This window comes from Bos indicus x Bos taurus, chromosome 10 (genome assembly GCF_003369695.1).
Source record: "Bos indicus x Bos taurus breed Angus x Brahman F1 hybrid chromosome 10, Bos_hybrid_MaternalHap_v2.0, whole genome shotgun sequence".
Taxonomy (NCBI): domain Eukaryota; kingdom Metazoa; phylum Chordata; class Mammalia; order Artiodactyla; family Bovidae; genus Bos; species Bos indicus x Bos taurus.
This window is the reverse complement of record NC_040085.1, coordinates 9,591,516-9,614,994: the sequence shown is the minus strand read 5'-3', so window position 1 is coordinate 9,614,994 and position 23,479 is coordinate 9,591,516. Positions and strand designations below refer to the sequence as shown.

Here is a 23,479-nt window from a genome sequence, read left to right as displayed (position 1 = left end):
ATTAAAGCAAGGAGGCCCCTTAAGAGACTTCCTGGTCTGGAGTTCTCATCCTTTTTCTTTTATTTAAAATCATGAACTCTTTTGGCAGTCCTGTGAAGGCAAGGATAAACTCCTTCTTGGAATAAGGTTTTTAAATACTTTGAATAATATATATAGAAATTATGAATGAAACCATTTATAATGAGAGTTACCAAAACAAATTTTTTAAAAATTTTGATTTTAAAATACATGTGCTTTTTTGTTAACACATGAAATAACGAGATGCAGCAGGAATTGCATGGTCACTGGAGATGTGAATTAGCAATGAGCATGAATGACATGTCAAAGTATGGACAACAACCATAACACGATATGAAGAATCCATGGTTTTCATTTCAAAAAAGTCACAGGGGTTGGTAATGCTACTGTGATTTGTAACCTGCATTTAGAAGAAAATGCTAAAGCTCAGTCAGAGGTTGGTAAAAACAAAGGTGTCCCATTTTTTTTTTTTTTTTGCCCATCTGCATTCCTGAATGAGGTGAGGCATGCTCTCATAGGGCTTCCCTTGTGGCTCAGCTGGTAAAGAATCCGCCTGCAATGCTGGAGACCTGGGTTCTATCCCTGGATTGGGAAGATCTCCTGGAGAAGGGAAAGGCTACCCACTCCAGTATTCTGGCCTGGAGAATTTCATGGACTGTATAGTCCATGGGGTCTCAGAGAGTCAGACATGACTGAGGGGCTTTCACTTTCACGCTCTCACAGCTTTGTGAGGAGGGGACTGAAAAAGTCAGGTCCTGGGACCACTGCTCCCAGGAGCCTCCCTGGCGCTTCCTCCCTCTTCAAGGTGCAAAGCAGCAGAAGGGCTGTGCTGTGCCCTGTCTGCACAGATGCACCCTGAACTGCCTCACACAGTGACTCATATGGGGGAGGCCTCTTAAATGTCAGTTGAATTCAGTCAGACAGAGTTGCCAGCTTAAGTCCCACTCCTGATCTTGGAAACCAGCTCTACAAAATCAGAGGATTTACCAGCCCCCATGCGGACTCATTTACTGCAGGGGACTCAGGACTAAGAGATTCCAAGCAGAGACCCTAAAGAAACCCTTCAAGAATTGGTCAAATAGGGACTTCCCAAGAGAGGTCCAGTGGCTAAGACTCCCAACGCAGGGGGCCAAGATTTGACCCCTGGTCAGGGAACTAGATCCCACATGCCACAGCTAAGACCCAGAGCAGCCACATAAATAAATAAATACTTTAAAAAACTGGTCAAATAAATTACACATCTATATTATAATCCTATTACTATTAATACACTGGAATAGCATGCAGCCATGAAAAGGAAAAGTTCTTCTTTTAAAAGAACTGACATGCAAAGATCTTCCTGACATATTATTCATGGAGAAAAAGTGGACAGCAAAACAGTGTAATCCCTTACATGTAAAACCATAATCCCTTACATGTAGAATTGTCTCTATATCTGATTATTCATGGAGATACATCAAGATCTGGAAAGCTATTCACCAAATGATTGACAATAGTTTTTTCCTTGGGTAGAATTATTTGAGGGATTTTAATTTTCTTTGGCACATATTTCTATACTGTCTGAATTTTCCGGGAGCATATCTGTTCTTTATGAAACAGCAAAAAAAAAAAAGGAAATAACAATAGGAAGAAAATAATCCACCCCCTCTAACTCTCACCCCCAACCCATTGTACATCCAGGCCACCACTCATGTGATTCCAGGGCAGGTGTTGTACAGCTTCTTGTGGGGAACCCTGCCCTTGGGTCTGTGCCCTGAGCTGTGGGAACCGGGCCAGGGGTGGGGCCTGGGCTGGGGTGGGAGGCATCCTGAATGGAGCTACAGCTTTTCATGGAGGAGGGTCAGAGAACCCCGGCAACCAGAAACCTTTACCTCTCATGAAGCCAAGCAACGGTCTGGCTTCAATAGGCCATAGAAGACCTCCTCCATCAGAAGCACTTCTTGAGGGACTTCCCCGGTGGTCCAGTGCATTCCGTGCTCCCAATGCAGGGGCCCGGGTTCAGTCCCTGGTCAGGGAGCTAGATCGCATGTGCCACAACTAAGACTTCCCATCCCACAACTATGACCCCATACAACCAAACAGACAAATAAAAATAAATATTAAAAAAAAAAAAAAGCAGCACTTGAGATGGGAAGGCCAATCCCTGGCCTGGCCTGGCCTGGAGGTCAGAGGTCCAGGTTGTGACCCCACCAACAGCCCAGGACCAGAAGGCGGGCACGCAGGTACATGCATGGGCAGGGGGCAGAGGACAGCTGGGTGAAGAGAGGGTCGGCTGAGTAGTTCTGTGGGTGCTGGGCACCCAGAGGATGGAAGTGGTCAGGGGTGGGGGAGAAGCATGGGACGGATTCTGTTGCCTTGGGGCTCCCCAGGTCTCATGCCCACATGAAGTGGGGAAGCCTGGATGCCTGTCACAGCCCTCTGGAAATGCCCTGGTGCCCCTTCATCTGAGCCACTACTCCTTTGCTTAAGACCCTTGCAGGCTCCCAACTGCCTGTACCATTCCACTTTTCACTCTGCATTCAAAGACCTTCCTGACCCCACACTAGCTCTTATCAATTTTGCCAGCCACTGTGGTCCTTTCTCTGACCTTGTCTTCCTTCCCCTCACCTCTGCTTCCTTCCTCCCTACTCTACCTGACCCTCAACCCAAACTACATCAGACCCTTCCATGTTTGCGGGTTTCATGCTTCCCCTTCTGCCTCCACCCCGATGCCCTTCCCTACCTAGTAAACTCCTACAAACCCTTCAAGGTTCAGCTGCAGTGCCACCCTGCCCACGTCCCCCACCAGATCAGGCCCTCCCCGGTGACCCTCACAGAAGCCAGTAGAGCCCCGATCACCCCACTTAGTCAGCATCTGCACATCTGCCCCCGTGTACCAGAGGGAGATCCAGGAGGCCGAATTTGTGTCTCGGGTCTTGTTTGCCTCTCTGTTCCTGGTTCACAGCCTTGCTTGGCACATGGCAAGGATGCAGTAATACCCCCTGAGGGACTGGTGGAGTTGGTGCAGACCTACCTTTCTGCTCAGGAGCACTGCTGATGGTGAAGGGGTGCCACTCGTAGCGTGCAATGCTGGGGATGTTCAGATACAAGTAGTCACCAGGTCTGTAGTGGAAAAGAGGGGGCCTCTTGATGAGGAGATGAGTGACCTGGGGAGAGAAAGAGACCAGAGTCATCCGTGCAGACCCAGAGCTGCCAGGGGCCCCAGGACCATAGTCTGGGCCATCTTCTTCCACCATCACCCAGGCCAGCCTGACCTTTTGTGTCCCTGAGCAGCGGCTCACCCTACATACAGCACATGGGTGGTAGGTGGCAATAGGAGAAGGGGAGGCAGGCTGTGTCTGAAGCGGGGCTCATGGTGTGATCCCACTTCTTCTGGTGTAAATAAATACTGCTTCCGTGTGGCCCTCCTCCTCTGTGAAGCCCCCTGACTGCTCCAGCCCCTTTTCTGGAACTGCTGTGGCATTTGGCTGGCATTCCAACCAGGAGCAGGCATTTCCTCCAGGATACAACAGTCTCCTGGAGAGTAACTTCGGTTTACTGAGCACTTACAGGTGCCAGAGCTGTGTGGAGCTCTTTAAGTGCTGCCTCTAGTCCTTACGACAACTCCCTGAGACGAACGTCCATCTTTCTCCACTCTACGGAGGAGAGGCTGAGTTAGAGAGGTTAAATGACTTGCTCAAGAGCACCAGCTAAGAAACCATGGGATCTGAATCTAACCACTCTGTCTGATGCCAGGGCCTAGACACAAACCTCAGTTTCTTATCCAGCTTCCGTGTCCTCACTTTCAAGTTGTCCAGAGTCAAGCCCTCCAGAACTGCCTGCCCTTTCTCCAAAAATGGCCCCAATTACTCAGACACCTGCAAGACAGCCTAGACTCCTCCCCCGACACCCCCACCCCAAATGCAGCCAGCTACCTCTCGAGTCTTTCTGTGATATGCCCCCTCCCCACCCCGGTCAGGGTCAAGGCTCTCATGAGCTCTCATCTGCATATGTGCAACAGCCTCCCCAGTGGTCCTCTCTAAGCCATCTTCCACAGACCAACTGAAGAAATCCAGCTGGAGTATACACCAGCTCAATACCACCATCCTTTCCCCACCCTGCTCAGGGGTTCCTGCGGTCTGCAGAGCGAGGCCACTCACCATTAGGCCCTGCCCACCCCTCCAGCTTCTCCCTGCACCTTGGCTCCAAATTACTTGTAGTCCCTTCAGTACAGTATGCCCTTGCATTACTCTCTGCCTTTGCCACGCTGTTCCTTCTCCCAGCAATACCCTTCCCGGTCTTGTCTATCCAACAAACTTCTATTCATCTCTCAAAACCCCGGTATGACGGCTCCCCTCTCATTCTGAAGCTTCTCTGATCTCTCAAAGAGTTTAACGCCCCCTGAGATTTTCTTCTCTTGCCAACACAGCCCTGCACTGATGAAAGGGCTGACTCTCCTACTATCCTGTGTGTCTATGGAGAGTAGAAGAGTACCTCCGCTTTCTCTGCACCTCTGTCACCAAGCGCGGGGCCTGCCCCTTGCAGACATGTAATCTATACTTACTGAAGGCGTTCTACGCACACCTGGCCTTTAGTAGTGCCCTGCCTACCCAACATTCCCCTTCCAGAAGTGTCACTCTTGCAGGGCAGGACCAAGTCTTGCACTTGCTTGTCTCCTCCACTGTGCTCCCTATTCCTGGGGGTGGAGGTCTAACAGAGCACCCAGCTGCTGCACCCCACCACCTGGGACACCTCTTGGCTCCTTGGGCCCCCTTTGCACCTTGGAAGGGAGGAGATTGACTTCCACGATGTGCAGGGCCGCCATGCGGGATGCTGCCAGGCTGATAGTTTTCTCCAGGAAGAACAACGTGCCAGGGACCAGCAGCCACTTCCAGAAGTTGGGCCCGTGCAGGATGAGCAGGAGCCACATGGGGAGGTAGGACAGGTGGGTCCAGTAGAACACCTGTGGGGGAGGGGGAGTAAAGGGGTCACGGCATGGGGGTGGGACAGAGCCAAGGTTCACGGTCACCCTCAAAGCCAGGACTGTGCCCAGAGCCTTGGCCGTACACACCCTCTCCTGGGAACAGGCTTGGGTAGGAGACTGGGGGTGGGAAGCTTTGTTGCCTCTTTGTTCTGAGGGCCTGGCTCAGAGAGTCTGTAAGTGAAGATTCTGGGCGCCAGTGACAAACACCTGGAACATCTGCCTGGGTGTGTTCTGGGCAGGGTGGACTGCCCCCTCTGATGGGCTCATCAGCACCAGTGTCCCGACCCACTGACCCTTTCTCGGGGGGAAGGAAGGAAAGAGAGCAATGATGTTCTGGCAGTAGAGAAGAAAGAGCAAAGCCCTAAGTTTTAATACCTGCTCTGCTACTAGCTGTGTGGCCTCGGCCTGGTAAGTTACTTCTGTGAGTCAGATTCCTCGTGGGTCAAGTGAGGATGCCAATTATGACTTCAATGGATCATTGCTGGCTCAGAGTAGCTGATTGTGTGTATACATATATATATGTCTATTTCTGCTATGACCAAATCAGTCCAGGGGACACAATCTCCAAACTAGATCCTTTGGGACCTTTTATATCTCCAGGAGGCTAGCGAGAGGGAAGCAAGGCTAGGCCTAACACCTGTGGAGCACCCACATGCCAGGTGTGTATAGTTATTGACTTCACCTGTATTATCTCATTTAATTTCTAAAATAACTCCAAAGGTAGAGAATCACAGCTCCGCTTTACAGATGAGGGCAGTGGAATGACCAATAAGGAGTGGGGTGGGGATTAGAACTCTCAACAGCTTGTTTCTTTCCCTCTCTGTGCCATCTTGAGCCTATAATCCAATTTAGAGCAAGAGGATAAGCCAGCAAAAAAAGGTAGAATCTTCTAGAGCAGAACATTTTCACTTGCCAGACATACATCACAGTTCAGTGGCAGAACCCAAGTCACATGTCCATAGTATGCAAACCACCTGGAACTTCCTGGGCTCTGGAGTAAGTTGGAGGGGGCACAGCATGAAATGAAAGTGGGTGACTCACTTTGCTGAAAAATACAAACCAACTATACTCCAATAAAAATTATTTTTTTTTTAAAAAAAAAAGGAAGAAATGAAGGTGGGAGCCCAAGATAGGCCAGGCAAAGGGGAAAGGCTGGGGCACCTCAAAGTGGCCACTCCTGCGGACACAGGAGCTGGAGCAGGCGAACATGAGAAGCAGCAGCAGGAGCAGAGCCACGCCAGTCGGGGAGGCCGAGCCGTGGACCCAGCCGATGCCAGGCCTCGTGGTGAGCAGGAGTTCCCAAAACTGGAAGGGGCTGGTCTCAGACTGAGCCTGGAGCGCTGGAGACGAGCACAAGACAAGCTCGGCCCACTGCACCTTCCTGTTGGGGTTCCCACCTCCCCATCCAGCTTATCCAGGACACCCTTCTCTGCCCATTGGGACACATGGGGGGCATAAATTAGTGGTTTGTGGAAAGCCCAGATCCCTACCCCACCCCATCCCCAGGCTACTCACCGAAGTTCACCACGTGGGCCACGGTGTGCACGAGGGAGAGCCCAACCACCACGTAGCCCATAAGCTGGTGGAACTGGATGTTGTGGTCCAGCGGCAGGACCTGGGCCAGCCACGTGGCCCGCAGCCACGTGAGGCAGCGCCTGAGCATCAGCACCTGGCCGAGCAAAGAGGCAGAGAGCCCATCTGGCTCGCTCTCTAACCTGAGGCCTTCCCCTTGGCAGCAGGTGTCTCCCTGCCTCCCCCTGAGATGGCTGTGCTTACTGATGGGCGGGGCTGGCAGGTGGGCGGGGCTAGGGGACATTACCACCTCCCCCGCCCTCAAGTCTTCGATTGTTGCCCTAGATTCATAGCTGGGGTCCCAAAGTAGGACCTCTAGAACTGGGCAGGGAAGAAGAAAATCTTATAAGAATGTTCATATTCCTTTTATCTCAACACGTGGGAAGCACATAAGCTTTTACTAATATTTAGGCTCTGTGTAGACATGGAGTCCTCATTTAGTCGTAGGTCAGACAGGCACCATGTCCCACGTAGTTTTTGAGATGTCCTGAGGGGAGACGGCACTTTTTAAGGGGCTTATGGCGAGGACCCTCTCCCTTACTTATTTGCTTTAATTTATGCCTGTCCTATTGTGTGAATTTGCGGGTTACATTAACTGCTTTTAACTTAAGTAAGCTAACTACCCCTCAGAAAGGACAAGTAGCTTAAAAAGATTCCCTACAGAGAAAATGCAGATTGAAAATAGTGTTAATAAGGCAAGAGTAAGTGACCACAAAAATGAGTCATGTATCTCCCACTCCTGGTGTGAATTCTTTGTAGCTAGTTATGAGGTTAAAAATAAAACCCACTCTAGTAAGCAGATGATAGTGTCAAAAGGAGTATTTGAACTAGAGATGTACATCTCTGATCATTAATGATGAACCTTGCCTTATAGTTATATTGTGCCTAAACCTATTGGCTAACAATAACAGGGCATGCCTACCATTATAAGGGAGCATATATTGGGTAATTGGGAGAGGTTTTTGTTTTTTGTTTATTTTTGTTGGGTTTTATTTCATTCCAGTTTTAGAAGTGTGTTATCAAATACACTTCGAGACCTCAGGCTCTGGTCCAGAGGATCACGTTCTGGCATTCAAGGCCTCTTGAAGTATTCTCTTTCTGGCTGGAGCCCTGCACAGGAGCTAGCCTGACCTCCTCTGGGTCCACCATAGGGTTATCGTGAGGGTCAACAACCCTATGGAGAGTGCTTAGCACTGTGACTGGTACATAGCAAGCACACAAAACGCCAGCTGTGTTATTTACCTGCTGTGTGACAACAGACAACTCACTGCCCCTCCCTGAGCCTTAGTCCCCACCACTGAGTGTTGGCCCAGTGGATTTCTAAGGTGCCATCCTGCGCTGCCAATGCAGGTGTCCATGCGTGGGCCATTTAGTCTGAGAGGAGCCTACATCAGTCCCCCTGCCTGCTTCCCTGCGTTGTGCCCACAGAGCCCTACCGCGATGAAGCTGCAGTCAAAGTTGAGGCACTGGCCGCAGCCCTTGGCCACCATGACGCTGGCTCCGAAGGCCCGATAGGCACTAGCTGCCAGGGCAAACAGCAGCACGTGGAGGCCCACGAAGACGGCCAGGCAGAGCGCATGGCTGCGGTGGTTGTGCCAGTAGGCAGAGGTCAGCAGGCGAGGTTGGCGCCGGTGTCGCTGGGGAGCTGGAGGCGTTAGCCAGTGAGCAGCACTGTAAGAGAGGACTCCACTCAGAGGGACGCGGTGCGGCGGGGACCACCGGAGTGGGAGCCTGGAGACGCACTCCCTCTGCAGCCACTAACTCTCGGGAGCCTCGGGGCAAACAGGCCGGCTTCCTTTTACATCAGGAAAGGGAGGTCAAGTGGCTTGCTTACAGTCACACAGCGAGGTAGAACTGGGATCAATCTCCTGTCTGTCTGATTCCACATCCACGGCTTTTTTTTTTTTACTACCTCGAGTGGGGAGACAATCATAATGGATGGAAGAATCTGAGAAATTTTTGACGTTAATACACAAAAAGAATGAAGTACAAAGTGGCACTATTCAGAACTTGGAGTCAGACGAACTTAGGCCTGTTGTTCCACCCTTTTTATGTTACTTTCTCCACAGTGCCTATCAATTTGTACTTGTCTAGTTTATATACTTGTTTATTGGTATAAATTACCTGTCTCAGCCCGGAATGCAGCCCCAGCAGAGCTCTGCCATTACTGAGAACAAGGCTTGGTACAGAGTAGCTGCTCAAACAAGTTGAATAAATAACTGTCTTTGCTAATTATTTGTGCGCTCCTAGGTGTGTTACTTCAGGTGAAATAACTTTAATGTCTTTTTGTTACTTCATTCTCTGTGTAACTGCAATTTCCTTTTCCATGCTATGCAATGATACACTTGTAAAAATACCCAGCACATAGTTGGTGCTTAATATTGAGTTGATTCTTAAGGAACCCTGTAGAAAATGCACTCATGACAACAGCTGCCCTGCAGAGGGCAGGACAGACCTTTGGCCCCAAGAGAAAGCAGGCAGAGGAGCTAAGCTGGACCAGGGAGGGAACCCGAGAGGTGGGGCTGGGCAGGGCCGACCAGGGCCGGGCCGGGCCAGGCCGAGGGATCGTCCTTGTGCTCGGGCCACACTTCGCAGCTGGGGTCTAATCCCGGCACGGGCTGTGTCCCTGCACCAGACAGGGCGGTACCTGATGGTCAGGTTCTCCAGGACCCCGGGGAAGCGCTGCAACTCATCTCGGAGCTCCTCGAAAGTGATGGTGCTGCTGCAGTCCTTATCGGCGGACTCGAAGAGCGCCAGCGTCAGCTGGTCTAGCTTCTCCTTGGGCAGCGAGATGGCGCTCTCGTACAGGCACGACTGCAGCACGGTGCGCAGCTCGTCGGCGTCAATGGAGCCGCTGCCTGTTTCAGGCGAAGATGAAGCCTACTGGGGACCCGCACCCAGCCCCTCCCGCCTCACTCTGTACTTGGAAACCGCGCCCTGCCTTGCACAACCATTGTATCATGGGGTTAACTTCCGGTTCGTTCAGGTTTCTGCCAACCTGATGTCTTTAGGAGTAAAGACCAGGCAATCAAAGGACATATGCCACCTCCAGCTCACAAACCTTCCATGGCTCCCTACTGCTAGGCTCAACAGAGGCAACACCTTCCCAAGCACGGAGAGTCTTTGGCCCCAGTGCATGCCTTCCTCTAGAATCCGCAGCCTCCTCTCTAAGTACCACTCAACTTCCAAGACCATCTGCCCAGAAGATACGCTTGCTTACTTAATCTATAAGGAGCTATGTGGCCAGAGCCCCAGTTATTCAGAGGCGAATTATATATGAGGTGGTGGTGAAGAGGTTTCCCGTTGTTCCCCAACTTGTAGCAGATTCTGCTCATCCATCCATGTTGTCCTGAGAGGCCACAGCTGGTCCCTCAAGTCCAGGGTTGTGACCTTATGTGAACATGAGTGGCTAGAGTGGTATGGAAAGGAAGCCAAAAGTACAGTTGACCCTCAGCACAGACGGGTTCCTTATCTGCAAATTTTATCACACTTGGTTGAATCTGTGGATGCATGAACCCACAGCTTATCAAGGGTCGACTGTATGTCTACATTTTATATAAAGGACCTGAGCATCCATGGGTTTGGGTATCCACAGGGATCCTGGAATTTACTTGCGAAACAACTGTATCAACTGAGATGGGATCTGAGGCTTTTTTTTTTTTTTTCTGTATATATTTTCATTCTTCATAAGTAGTAGGACACTTGATTAGAAATTTCTTGACTTGTTTTGGATGTAGACACACATGAGGTAGCAATATGCTTCTGCCCCTTACTGTGTGATGGTGGGCTATAAGTCCTTTAGAGTCTTGTAACTTTGCTTATCTCTAAAATGGGGCTAATTATTCCTCCCTTTCAGTATTGGTTCAAGGATAATAGATAATTATAAAGCAGAAAGGACTGATGCTGAAACTGAAGCTCCGGTATTTTGGTCATCTGATGCGAACAGCTGACTCATTGGTAAAGTCCCTGATGCTGGGAAAGACTGAGGAGAAGAGGGGGTCAGAGCATGAGGTGGCTGGATGGCATCTCCAATGCAATGGACATGAACTTAGCAAACTTCAGGAGATGGCGAGGGACAGGGAGGCCTGGCATGTTGCAGTCCATGGGGTCACAAAGAGACACAACTGGGTGACCGAACAACAACAACAACAATGCAGTATTTGGAAGAAAGCAGCTACACATAAATGAAAGTCTTATTGGTGCTGTGATCAATACTTGGGCTGAAGTCAAAGCCTGTAATCACAGTATGATGCAGAGTCTAGCACACCACTCTGCAGTCACACCTCCTGTCCTTCAGCTTAGGCAAGAGCCCAGGGCAAGAGCCATCATGGACCATACTTTAAAGAAAACCTTAGTAAAGCTCTGCCAAGAAACTCATGAACCCTGGACCAACTTGTTTCCTATCGCACTCCTCAGGGTCCATGTAGCCCCCAGGAGTAGTCTGAGATTCAGCCCGTTTGAAATGACCTATGGAGGCCTTTGCTTACTACTGACGAATTCTAAGGGATGAGGGTGTGAACCAGGGTGTGTCCAGATATTATTAATCTCGGACACGTTCAGAAGGCGATCCATGACTATGCCCAAAAGGCACTGCAAGCTCCCACTAAAAATGCAAAGGAAGGCACCGTTCCTTCACAAATAAATCCAGGGACCAGGTTCTTAAAACCTGGAAAGAGGGAGCCCCCAACCCCAAGACCAACTATTGCACAGGATGGGTTGAAGCCTTCCCTATCTGATCCAAAAAGGCTATGGATGTCTGTATGTCTCTTTTAAAAGAAACAATTCCTTGATTTGGACTTCCAAAGTCCTTCCAAAGTGATAACAGGCCCTTTTTCATAGCCAAAACCATACAGGACCTAGAGAAACCCCATAGGTCAGAGGACCATGCCCAGGAGCACAACAGCAGCTGCGTTGAGCTTTCCCAGATGCAAATCCAGCCCTGTGACTCAGTGCTCGTCAATGGCTCCCCGCTTACTCATTGTACTGAGACTCCAAACCATGACCTCTGCGGCCTGCCCAGTCTGGCTTCACCAACCACCCCAGTCTCACTGGGTGCCTTTTTCCCACTCAGACCCACTTCCTTTGATGATTCTAGGCTTTCAGAGACTCTTTAAGCCACAAAGTTGCCAATGATGTAAGAACCAGGATAATTATTGCAGTGTCATTTATGATGCCAAAATAAGGAGGGAGAACAATGGAAGTCTCCATTTTGGAAATGGTGTTTGAGTAAATAAGCAACAACTGACCCCTGTAAAGGTGTGTCCTGAGCTAGGCACTGTTTTTAGTTTACATAACTAATTTAATCCTATCAACCTCACAAGTATGTACTATTATGATGATCATTATTTTCATGTGATACATGGGGAAATTAAAGCATGGAAAAGTTAAGTAATTTTGGTCATCTGATGCGAACAGCCAACTCATTGGTAAAGTCCCTGATGCTGGGAAAGATTGAGGAAAGTTGTTGTTCAGGGTCAACAACTGGTAGAGCTGAGATTTGAACCTGGGTAACTTTGTCTCAGAGTCAGAGATCTTAACTACTAGGCTGTGCTTCATGCAATCATAGGGTCAAAGTCACACAGTGGCATATAACACAGTCACTACAAATGATGCTATAACTCCATTCAGTTTCTCTTCATACCTGTTAGATAGCTGTTATCAGAAAAAAAAAACAACAACAACAGAAAAGTATAAGTATCGGAGAAACTGGAACCTTTGTGCATTGCTGGTGTGAATGGAAAATGGTGCAACCACTGTGGAAAAGAATATGGGAGTTCCTCAAAAAAAAAAATTTGTCCTGTGATCCAGTGATTCCACTTTTGGGTACATGCCCAAAAGAACCGAAAGCAGGGTCTTGAAGAGATATTTGTACTCCCATATTTATAGCAGCATTATTCACAATAGCCAAAAGGTAGAAGCAACCCAAGTGTCCATTGACAAATGAATGGATAAACAAAATGTAGTATATACATACAACAGATCATATTCAGTCTTAAAAAAATAATGAAAGCCTGTCACATGGTGCAACATGGGTGAACCTTGAGAACATTATGCTAAGTTAAATAAGCCAGTTACAAAAGGACAGCTATTATACAATTTCACTTATATAAGGCTGCTGCTGCTGCTGCTAAGTCACGTCAGTCGTGTCAACTCTGTGGGACCCCATAGACGGCAGCCCACCAGGCTCCTCTGTCCCTGGGATTCTCCAGGCAAGAACACTGGAGTGGGTTGCCATTTCCTTCTCCAATGCATGAAAGTGAAAAGTGAAAGTGAAGTCACTAAGTCGTGTCCAACTCTTAGCCACCTCATGGACTGTAGCCTACCAGGCTCCTCCATCCATGGGATTTTCCAGGCAAGAGTACTGGAGTGGGGTGCCATTGCCTTCTCCAATAAGGTAGCTAGAATAGTCAAATTCTTGGAAAAGGGGGGAGTAAGGAGTTATTGTTTAGTTGGTACAGTGTTGGTCTGGAAAAATGAACAAGTAAGTTCTGCAGACAGATGGTGGTGATGGTTACACAACAATGTGGATTTACTTAATGCTTCTGAACTATACACTTAAAAATGATTAAAGTGATAAATTGAATATTATGACTATTTACTATAATAAAAATGATATTGTAAAGCAATACAGTCTTATATGAACAATTGTTTATATTGTTGAGTGAAAAAAGGCAGTGTATATAGTATATAATCCCATTTTGTTTTTAAAAAATGTGTGATGAATGTGTATATGCAATCAGTTATAAGGCAGTATAGAAAAATGCAATGGGTGATTTTTGCTTTCTTTTTTAAACCATTCTATATTGCCTAAAATGTTCATAGTGGGCTATTACTATTATTAAAAAGCAACAAACCAATTTCTTTTTTCAAACATGGAAAATAACAAAGGAAAGTTCTGGCTTCTCGTGAGTTGAATCAAGGGCATTTGTCTGCCTGTCGGTGTCCCACCCTCTCCCCCAACAAAAGGGAGATGAGGACCAGAGACGGGGCAGGGAACCCACAGAGAGAGAGAGAAAGGAAGCTGTCAGCCTCACCTGGAGACACTGGCCCAGTGCTGGGCAGTCACTGAGACGGGCCGTTCCCTTTGTCCCTCCCTCTGAGTCCTCCTCCCATCCCACAAAGGATGCTTACCGTCGACGTCATACACCTGGAAGAGGAATTTGAGTTTGTCCATGGGGCTGCCGTGGATAAGCAGGGTCAGTGCCTTCTGCAGCTCCTGAAGTGTGATGGTGCCACTTCCATCCGAGTCAAACAGGACAAAGAATCTCTCAGCAAAGAAAGACTGTGGCCAGAGGAGGACGGGAGATGGGTACAAATTGGCCATGGAGCCTGGGCTTGGAATTCATTCACTCTGTGTGTGTGTGTGTGTGTGTGTGTGTGCGTGTGTGCGTGTGTGTACGCATGCCATGGGGTGGTGGGATTCAGGGAGGACTCAAGTGACTGAAAATAGCCTGTGGTCTGCCCAATGAAGCCACACTAGGGGACAGCGTCCATGGCCCATCCTGTCAGCTGAGAACAACTCTGGGCTCTGGTAGAACTGTTCAGATCCCTGGAGTGAGGATAGGCTTGTGTCTGGGCCCTGGGCTCCCTTCTGGCTCTCGGGCCTGGTAATTTGCATAGGCTCTCTGTCTCCATAACCCACCACTCTCATCAGCCTTGCAGTCCAGACCTCTGGTGGCCCCTTACTCAACATGGGTAAGAGGTCAAATTGAGTGTCCCCCTGCAGGCTCCTCCCAGGTCCTGTCTTTTTCCCCTTAAGGTGACCCCGAGGGACAGTGAAGCCAGGAAGGATTTATAAAGAAGGTGCCACTTGAATACCTGTCTTTGCCTTGTTGTTTGGGCTGCCTATAGCCTACAATTAAATGTTCTTAATATAGAGTTGTTCTTAACAGCACTTGTTCTCAGTTGCTGGTGCACTCACTCCATTCATCATTCAACCATCCATTCATTCAAGAATCGTATCTGCAGAAGCCCCTGCTTGCCAGGCAGGCCTTGTGTTAGGCACTGAAAACACAGAAATTAAGAAGACAGGCTGGGTCAGTGTCATAGATATCCGCCGAGATCCGCTCCTTGAGGCAGGGAGAGGAGCCTGAGGGCTTTAGTGTCTGATCTAAGTTCACAAGCATGAGGTTCATTGCGGGCAGTCAACCCCGCCTTGGCTTCACTCTTTTTCACCTGGGTCCCTTTAGTAATGCCTTTATCACTCTCCCGATATCATTCTACCATCCTGAATGGCCTTCATCTTAAGATATCTTACAGCTCCTATTAGGCAGAAGGCCTTTTTTCCCTTCCCCATATTGACTATGAAAGGATACAGTGTTTAGAGTTCAAAGCAGTGCCCCTGGTACCAGCAAGTGAGGGGCCCTCCCATCCAAACAGGAGCATTCAAATGCTCCTTGTCTCACTCCCATCAAGGATACAGGCCAGCCCAGAGGACACCTGTGGAGAGGCTGGCGTTTGCAGGCTCACGCCACCCTCCTCTCTGCTAATGTCTCCACTTTTTGTCAGGCATGCAGGCTGTTATGGGGATGGGCAGAGGATCCATGACACCGAGAGAGAGGACTGGGGATGGTGTGGCAGTGCAAACAGGACTTTAATGGATACAAACCGTGGAAAAATTTGTTTTATTGGCAGGAAACTTAAGTCTTGGCATCACCTCTGCCCGTGAGGCTGGTAGTAAATGTAAGGTCAATAATATTTCTTAAGATTTGACAAGCTACTTCATGTGTTGTTTGGAAGATCCCAGGAGGCCATGGCTACCACCATTGATGGAAGGGCCCCACAAAGACAGAAATATCCTCTGGCCCTGCTAAGGAGTAGAGCCTCAATCCCAGAGGAATCTGAGAAGCAACTTTCCCTTCCTTGTGAGGTACTGTGTCCTGCAAACCAGATTGCTCCTCCTCTATAAAATATGAGCACAGGGTCCCCACTTCTGGAGCAGACACTTGCCTCTTTCACCTTCAGGGCTTTTTTGAAGTCTTGCAGGTTGATTTCCCCATCTTCTCCTGCAATGGTCTTAAACTGGTGCGTCACCCACTGAAGCCACTTGGCATCCTCCTCGGCATTCATGGTGCTGGGAGACAAAGGAGACAGGTGTGGGTGTTTGGGGTGTCCAAGGGCTCAGGAGGCCTCACGGTGGCCCCAGGACCTCTGTCTTCCTCCAGCTGGGGTCTTGGGCTTCCCATGTGGTTGAACTAGCTTCAGGGTGGGAGCTGCTTCTTGATGTCTTTAAGTCTCTTCTTCCATCTAGGGCATTGGCTGACCCAGGCTTAAGTCTCTTTAGGTTCTGGGATGACAGGGCCCCAGTGAACTGGGCCGCAGACTATGGGCTTAAGTTCAGAGAATGGCTCGCTCCATGGGTGTTATTAACATGGTGACCGTGACATCCCACCTCACATTTACCTGGTTCTTTACTGTGTTCTGAATCCTTCCCACTCACTCTTTGCTTTGGTCCTTGTTACCGAATGTAAAATACTCGACTGCTCTGAGCTTCCTTCCTCCCTAAGACATTTTACAGGGCGGAAACAGGCTTAGAGCACTTCAGTTATTTAGCAGAATTTATTCAGCAGGTCAACTCCAAGGCCAGTGCTTTTCCCATCAAACCCAAGAACCTCCACCCTCTGCCTGAACATTTCAAGTATAAGCCATGCGAGGGCTGAGACCAAGAGCTTGACTCTCCGGGTCCAGGATGTATCAGCAATGTCACAAGGGCACCAGCCATCTTAAACCCTCACAGATGGGCTAACTATACTGTGATGAGAACAGAAATTAACACTTTCTGTGGCATCAGAACCCAGCAATCCAAACTTGAGTCAGTGAGTGAGAATTTATGTCATCTTATTCTCTAAACTTCCTTTGTGAGAATGGCTTTTGTCTATATCCCATGGTTTAATATAACTTTAAATCAATCTTCGTTATCTGCAGATTCCATATATGGAAATAAGCCTATTTGGGAAAATTTATTTGTAACCCCAAATCGATCCTTGCAGCATTTCCGAGGTCACCGTGGACATGGGTGAACTGGGAATGCGTTTGAGTCGCTTGATGTGCGTGTTTCCTGTTGAGGTCAACACAAGCGACGGTCTGCCTGCTTGTCTCAGCGCTCAGACTACAAACAAACGGCTTTCCCACAATCTATTTAGTGCTGTGTGTTTCACAGTTTTGCATTCTTCATTGGTGACTTCGCTCTTTAAAGTGGCCCGCAGGAGTAATATGAAGCACTGCCTAGCGTCCCTCAGCACGAAAGGCTGTGGTCTGCCTTATGCAGACGTTACATTGTTAGATACGCTTTGTTCAGACACGAGTTCTGGTGCTGTTGACCATAAGGTCGATGTTAACAAATCAACAATTTCTGCTTTTAAAGGAATCTTTAACCAGAAACACACATAAAACAAAACTATGTATTGATCATTATATGAAAACTTTGTGCTCATCAGCTGGGAGGAATCAAATCCTGTATTTATTTCCCCTAGGAGTAAAGGTACAGAATTTCCTCATTCAGGAAATGTGACTTTACAGAAAACAACTACCACAAAAAATGAGAATTAATCATATATATAAATAAGGTTAAAAATAAATGAGTTAAAGTGAAATGAGTCAGAGAAAGACAAATGTTTTATGATACCACTTATATGTGGAATGTAAAAACGAAAACATACTATGAACATAATGGAAAAGAAACAGATCCACAGATATAGAGAACAGACTAGTGTTTACCCATAGGGAGAGGACGGGTGGACAGGAAAGACAGAGGTAAGGGGTTAAGAGGTACAAACTACTATGTTTAAAATAAGCTACAAGGATATAGTGTACAACACAGGGAATGTAGCCAATATTGTTAACTATAAATGGAGTATAACCTTTACAAAAATGAAATAAATGGGCTAACTTTCACTTAAGACACTAGAAAAAGAATAAATCACACACATACATGAATAGAAGGATAGACTCAAGTATAAAATCTGAAATTAAAAAACTAGAAAACAGAAAAAAAACAAAAGATAAACTGATTTTGGTTACAGAAATGGTTTTACAGATGCATGCATATGTCAGTTCAGTGCAGTTCAGTTCAGTCGCTCAGTCGTGTCCGACTCTTTGCGACCCCATGAACTGCAGCACACCAGGCCGCCCTGTCCATCACCATCTCACGGAGTTCACTCAAACTCATGTCCATCGAGTTGGTGATGCCATCCAGCCATCTCATCCTCTGTCGTCGCCTTCTCCTCCTGCCCCCAATCCCTCCCAGCATCAGAGTCTTTTCCAATGAGTCAACTCTTTGCATGAGGTGGCCAAAGTACTGGAGTTTCAGCTTTAGCATCAGTCCTTCCAAAGAACACCCAGGATTGATCTCCTTTAAATGGACCGGTTGGATCTCCTTGCAGTCCAAGGGACTCTCAAGAGTCTTCTCCAACACCACAGTTCAAAAGCATCAATTCTTCAGCGCTCAGCTTTCTTCACAGTCCAACTCTCACATCTATACATGACCACTGGAAAAACCATAGCCTTGACTAGATGGACCTTTGTTGGCAAAGTAATGTCTCTGCTTTTGAATATGCTATCTAGGTTGGTCATAACTTTCCTTCCAAGGAGTAAGCGTCTTTCAATTTCATGGCTGCAGTCACCATCTGCAGTGATTTTGGAGCCCAAAAAAATAAAGTCTGACACTGTTCCCACTGTTTCCCCATCTATTTCCCATGAAGTGATGGGACCAGATGCCATGATCTTCGTTTTCTGAATGTTGAGCTTTAAGCCAACTTTTTCACTCTCCTCTTTCACTTTCATCAAGAGGCTTTTGAGTTTTCTTCACTTTCTGCCATAAGGGTGATGTGATCTGCATATCTGAGGTTATTGAGATTTCTCCCGGCAATCTTGATTCCAGCTTGTGCTTCTTCCAGTCCAGCGTTTCTCATGATGTACTCTGCATATAAGTTAAATAAGCAGAGTGACAATATACAGCCTTGACGTACTCCTTTTCCTATTTGGAACCAGTCTGTTGTTCCATGTCCAGTTCTAACTGTTGCTTCCTGATCTGCATATAGGTTTCTCAAGAGGCAGGTCAGGTGGTCTGGTATTCCCATCTCTTTCAGAATTTTCCACAGTTTATTGTGATCCACACAGTCAAAGGCTTTGGCATAGTCAATAAAACAGAAATAGATGTTTTTCTGGAACTCTTGCTTTTTCCATGATCCAGCGGATGTTGGCAATTTGATCTCTGGTTCCTCTGCCTTTTCTAAAACCAGCTTGAACATCTGGAAGTTCACGGTTCATGTATTGCTGAAGCCTGGCATGGAGAATTTTACTAGCGTGTGAGATGAGTGCAATTGTGGGGTAGTTTGAGTATTCTTTGGCATTGCCTTTCTTTGGGATTGGAATGAAAACTGACCTTTTCCAGTCCTGTGGCCACTGCTGAGTTTTCCAAATTTGCTGGCATATTGAGTGCAGCACTTTCACAGCATCATCTTTCAAGATTTGAAATAGCTCAACTTGAATTCCCTCACCTCCACTAGCTTTGTTTGTAGTGATGCTTTCTAAGGCCCACTTGACTTCACATCCAGGATGTCTGGCTCTAGGTCAGTGATCACACCATCATGATTATCTGGGTCGTGAAGATCTTTTTTGTACAGTTCTTCTGTGTATTCTTGCCACCTCTTCTTAATATCTTCTGCTTCTGTTACGTGCATACCATTTCTGTCCTTTATCGAGCCCATCTTTGCATGAAATATTCCCTTGGTATCTCTAATTTTCTTGAAGAGATCTCTAGTGTTTCCCATTCTGTTGTTTTCCTCTATTTCTTCGCATTAATCGCTGAAGAAGGCTTTCTTATCTCTTCTTGCTATTCTTTGGAACTCTGCATTCAGATGCTTATATCTTTCCTTTCCTCTTTTGCTTTTTGCTTCTCTTCTTTTCACAGCTATTTGTAAGGCCTTCCCAGACAGCCATTTTGCTTTTTTGCATTTCTTTTCCATGGGGATGGTCTTGATCCCGGTCTCCTGTACGATGTCACGAACCTCCATCCATAGTTCATCAGGCACTCTATCTATCAGATCTAGGCCCTTAAATCTATTTCTCACTTCCACTATATAATCATAAGGGATTATATGCATTATAATATTATGCATATGTCAATACTCATCAAATTGTTCATTTTAATAAAAGTACATCAATTATCCCTCTGCTGCTGCTGCTTAGTCACTTCAGTTGTGTCTGACTCTGTGCAACCCCATAGATGGCAGCCCACCAGGCTCCCCCGTCCCTGGGATTCTCCAGGCAAGAACACTGGAGTGGGTTGCCATTTCCTTCTCCAATGCATGAAAGTGAAAAGTGAATTATCCCTCAGTATAGTGAAAAAAGGGCTTCTTCCCTGGTGGCTCAGATGGTAAAGAATCCACCTGCAATGCAGGTGAACCAGGTTTGTTCCCTGAGTTAGCAAGATCCTCTAAAGAAGGGAATGGCTACCCACCCCAGTATTCTTGCCTCAAGAATCCCATGAACAGAGGAGCCTAGAAGGCTACTGGAGTCACAAACAGTCCATGGAGTCACAAACAGTCGGACATGACTGAGTGAATAAGCATGCATGCACATAGTGAAAAAAACAAGTTGGTTCTATGAAAATACTAAGTAAGAAAGCATGATTAGAGAAAGTGAAAAAATAAAATATTAATATTGAGAAAGGCAATAGAATCCAGAAAACAGCAACAGAAATACGAGTATTGTGTGCAACTGATTGGTGAACATAGAGAAATGAATTGATTTCAAGAAGTAACACTCTGAACAGACAAATAATCATTTAAAGAGTTAGTAAGAGGGTTAAATGTCAACATTTAAAGTAATGTCAGGCCCAGCTTGTTTTCACAGTTGAGCTTTCTCTAATCTTCAGAAAAAAAGTTCAATGTCAAACCATCTCAGATTGTAGAAAATGACGGTAAGATTATTTTACCATCATTTTCTAGTTTATTTTACAAAGCTAGCATTACCCAATCCCACTGAAGACAGCATGCGAAAAGAGAAAATTCTAAACAAGTTTCACTTACAGAGATACAAAACTCTAAAATATAACCTAGTTAAATCCTAAAGTTTACTTAAAAAATTAGGGACTTCTCTGGTGGTCCAGTGATTAAGGCTCCAAGCTTCCACTACAGGGGTGAGAGTTCGATCCCTGATCAAGGAACTAAGATCTCACATGCCACATGGCAATGCCAGAAAGTAAAAATCAATGATCATCATTATCAGGAAGGACTTACTTTAGTAATATAAGTGTGGTTCACTTCTAAGAAGTCTATCAATAGCCCTCTGCAGCCCAACAGGGCAGTCTCCTAAGAGCATGGTTCTCAGACCCTGGTTAGTGCTTGTCAGAAAAAGGGGAAGCTGGTGAAATGCCCATTCTGACTCACCAAATTCGGAGCAGGGCCCAGGAATCTGCATATGTAAGCAGCACCCTGACTGTCTGTGACCCACACAACGTGGCCCAGGCTCACACCTGGAGAAGCAAGGCCCTGAGGGTTGAACAGCCTCACCTACTACTTCTCTTGGGACCCCACAGGAAGACATTCCACAAAGCAGAGCGAATTCTAGGAAACAGGCTGCACACAACGGCTAACCTAGGGAGCATGGGGGCAGGGTATCCAATGTTAACCTCTCTCGTCTCAGAAATATTAGTGTGCCTGGCCTACAGGATGAGAAAGGAAACTCTGCAAAGGGGCTGGGGAAGAGACAACTGGTGGGACGTAAAGAGTGAGGAAGGGTGGGGAAAAGGAGGTGGTCCTCAACAAGAAACCGGGAATCTGCAGGTTTCAGAGCTCAAGGGGAAGCTGGTGCTGATGAGAGGCCAGAACTGTCCCCAGGAGACCAGGTTCTTAGGTCCACTGGCCCCAGTGTGTGATAGTGTCCTCATCTGTGTGTTCGTGTGTGCTAAGTCACTTCAGCTGTGTCCAGCCCTTGGCAAACCCATGGACTGTAGCCCGCCACGCTCCTCTGTTCATGGGGTTCTCAAGGCAAGAATATTGGAGTGGGTTGCCATTTCCTTCTCCTGGGGATCTTCCCACCCCAGGAACTGAACCCATGTCTCTTACGTCTTCTGCATTGGCAGGTGGGTTTTTTTTTTTTTTTTTTTTTTAATCACCAGTACTCTTGCCTGGAAAATCCCATGGGTGGAGGAGCCTGGTGGGCTATAGTCCATGGGGTCGCACAGAGTCGGACACAACTGAGCGACCTCACTTTCACTTTTCACTTTCATGCACTGGAGAAGGAAATGGCAACCCACTCCAGTGTTCTTGCCTGGAGAATCCCAGGGATGGGGGAGCCTGGTGGGCTGCCGTCTATGGGGTCGCACAGAGTCGGACACGGCTGAAGCGACTTAGCAGCAGCAGCAGCAGCAGCAGTGCCACCTGGGAAGCCCTCTTCGCCTGTAAATGTGACAGTCAGTCCTTCAACCAAGGGTTGCCACGCGGACCCAATGAGATTCTATTTCAAAAGTGAAACTGGTGAACACTGCACAAATGTTAGGTATGGTTATTAGTCTGGTTATTAGATTTGGCCAGTTGCTTATTTTATAGGTGAGAAAACACGCCCAGAAGAGGGCAGGTGACTTGCTCAAGATTGTACAGCTTGCTAGCAACCAGACAAAAGCATGCTCAGGTCTCCTTACTTCTGCCACAGGTAGTCTACCCTTTGCGGACCCCCAAAAGAATAAGCACTCCTGCCTTTCCCTTGTCCCTGGCATGGAAAGTGAGACAAATGAGCCACTCACCCTCTGAAGCCTTCAGAGTCTGTCCAGGCTGGGTCTCCTGGCGCGCTCATCTTCTTCGCTGTCTTTTAGACCACAGGTCCCGGAAAGGCTGCTGTCCGTATAGCAGCCTGCGTCCTGAAGCCCACAGTTTATCTCTCCCCAGCTACTCTTCCTGCCTTTTCTAAAAAGCTGCTCACACCCACAGCTGCTCACTGAGTCATGTGCAGGCTGGTGGCCAGGTTGTTTCAGAGAAATTTTATGAAGGAAGCCTGGTACAGAGTAGGGAAAGCCTTTTCCTGGGAATGATGTGGGCTATGTTCCATCCAGTCCAGTACCTTCCACCTTCCCTCCCTCAAGGAGACTGGGCAGGTAGGAGATCTAGAAATGCACCATGAAAAAAAGTGCTCCATGAGACTTCATGGCCCACAGTCCCATCAGTTACCAACAAAAATGCTGAGGACTTCACACATGGTGCCTGACTGAATATGTAACTCAGCCCTGCTTGGGGGTGTTAGCATCATCACTCTGCTGATGTGGAAAGTGAAGCTCAGAGAAGTGAAGTAACATGTCCAGGAGGCTCGGCAAGAATTCAATCTGGAGATTGCATTTAACCATGTGGGGAGTGCAACTCGGACCCAGTATCCTGTGTAAAAATAAGTTGGAACACTCATCTGTAAGGGGTTTCTGTCCAAGGGGTCTGGGGGAAATCGGTGGTCTGCAAGCTCTGTTTGTTAAAACACAAAAAGAAATTGTGCAGTCATTTAGATAAGGCCACCCTGCAATTAAAATTCCAAGTGCTTTTCACTTCTTCTCCTGTCTGGTAAGATGTCAGCTCAGGCTGATACTCCTAGACATCTGTTGCGCATTAGGACCTCCTATTGGTTATTTTAGATATTCCTGGTTCATTTCCAAAATGAGGGAAGTAATTATTGCTTTGTTTTAAAGAAGTTTCTCCAATTGTTTGGCCCCTGGCTTGGAAAATCCCATGGATGGAGCAGCCTGGTAGGCTGCAGTCCATGGGGTCGCTAAGAGTCGAACACGACTGAGCGACTTCACTTTCACTTTTCACTTTCATTCATTGGAGAAGGAAATGGCAGCCCACTCCAGTGTTCTTGCCTGGAGAATCCCAGGGATGGCGGAGCCTGGTGGGTTGCCGTCTATGGGGTTGCACAGAGTCGGACACGACTGAAGCGACTTAGCAG

At 47.4% G+C, this 23,479-nt stretch overlaps 1 protein-coding gene across 1 annotated transcript in view; it reads right to left on the bottom strand.

Annotated features, from left to right (window-relative positions):
* Positions 1–22,585, bottom strand: part of NOX5 (NADPH oxidase 5) — a 40,239-nt gene extending 17,654 nt beyond the window's left edge. The window contains exons 1-9 of the mRNA XM_027553068.1: positions 22,299–22,585; positions 15,503–15,626; positions 13,685–13,835; positions 9,201–9,411; positions 7,990–8,224; positions 6,497–6,650; positions 6,143–6,321; positions 4,778–4,960; positions 3,032–3,164 (exon numbers count right to left, since the gene is read on the bottom strand). Coding sequence (XP_027408869.1) covers positions 3,032–3,164; positions 4,778–4,960; positions 6,143–6,321; positions 6,497–6,650; positions 7,990–8,224; positions 9,201–9,411; positions 13,685–13,835; positions 15,503–15,626; positions 22,299–22,348 — 1,420 coding nt within the window. The 5' untranslated portion in view covers positions 22,349–22,585. The remainder of the gene's footprint in view (positions 1–3,031; positions 3,165–4,777; positions 4,961–6,142; positions 6,322–6,496; positions 6,651–7,989; positions 8,225–9,200; positions 9,412–13,684; positions 13,836–15,502; positions 15,627–22,298) is intronic.
* Between the last annotated feature and the right edge of the window lie 894 nt (positions 22,586–23,479).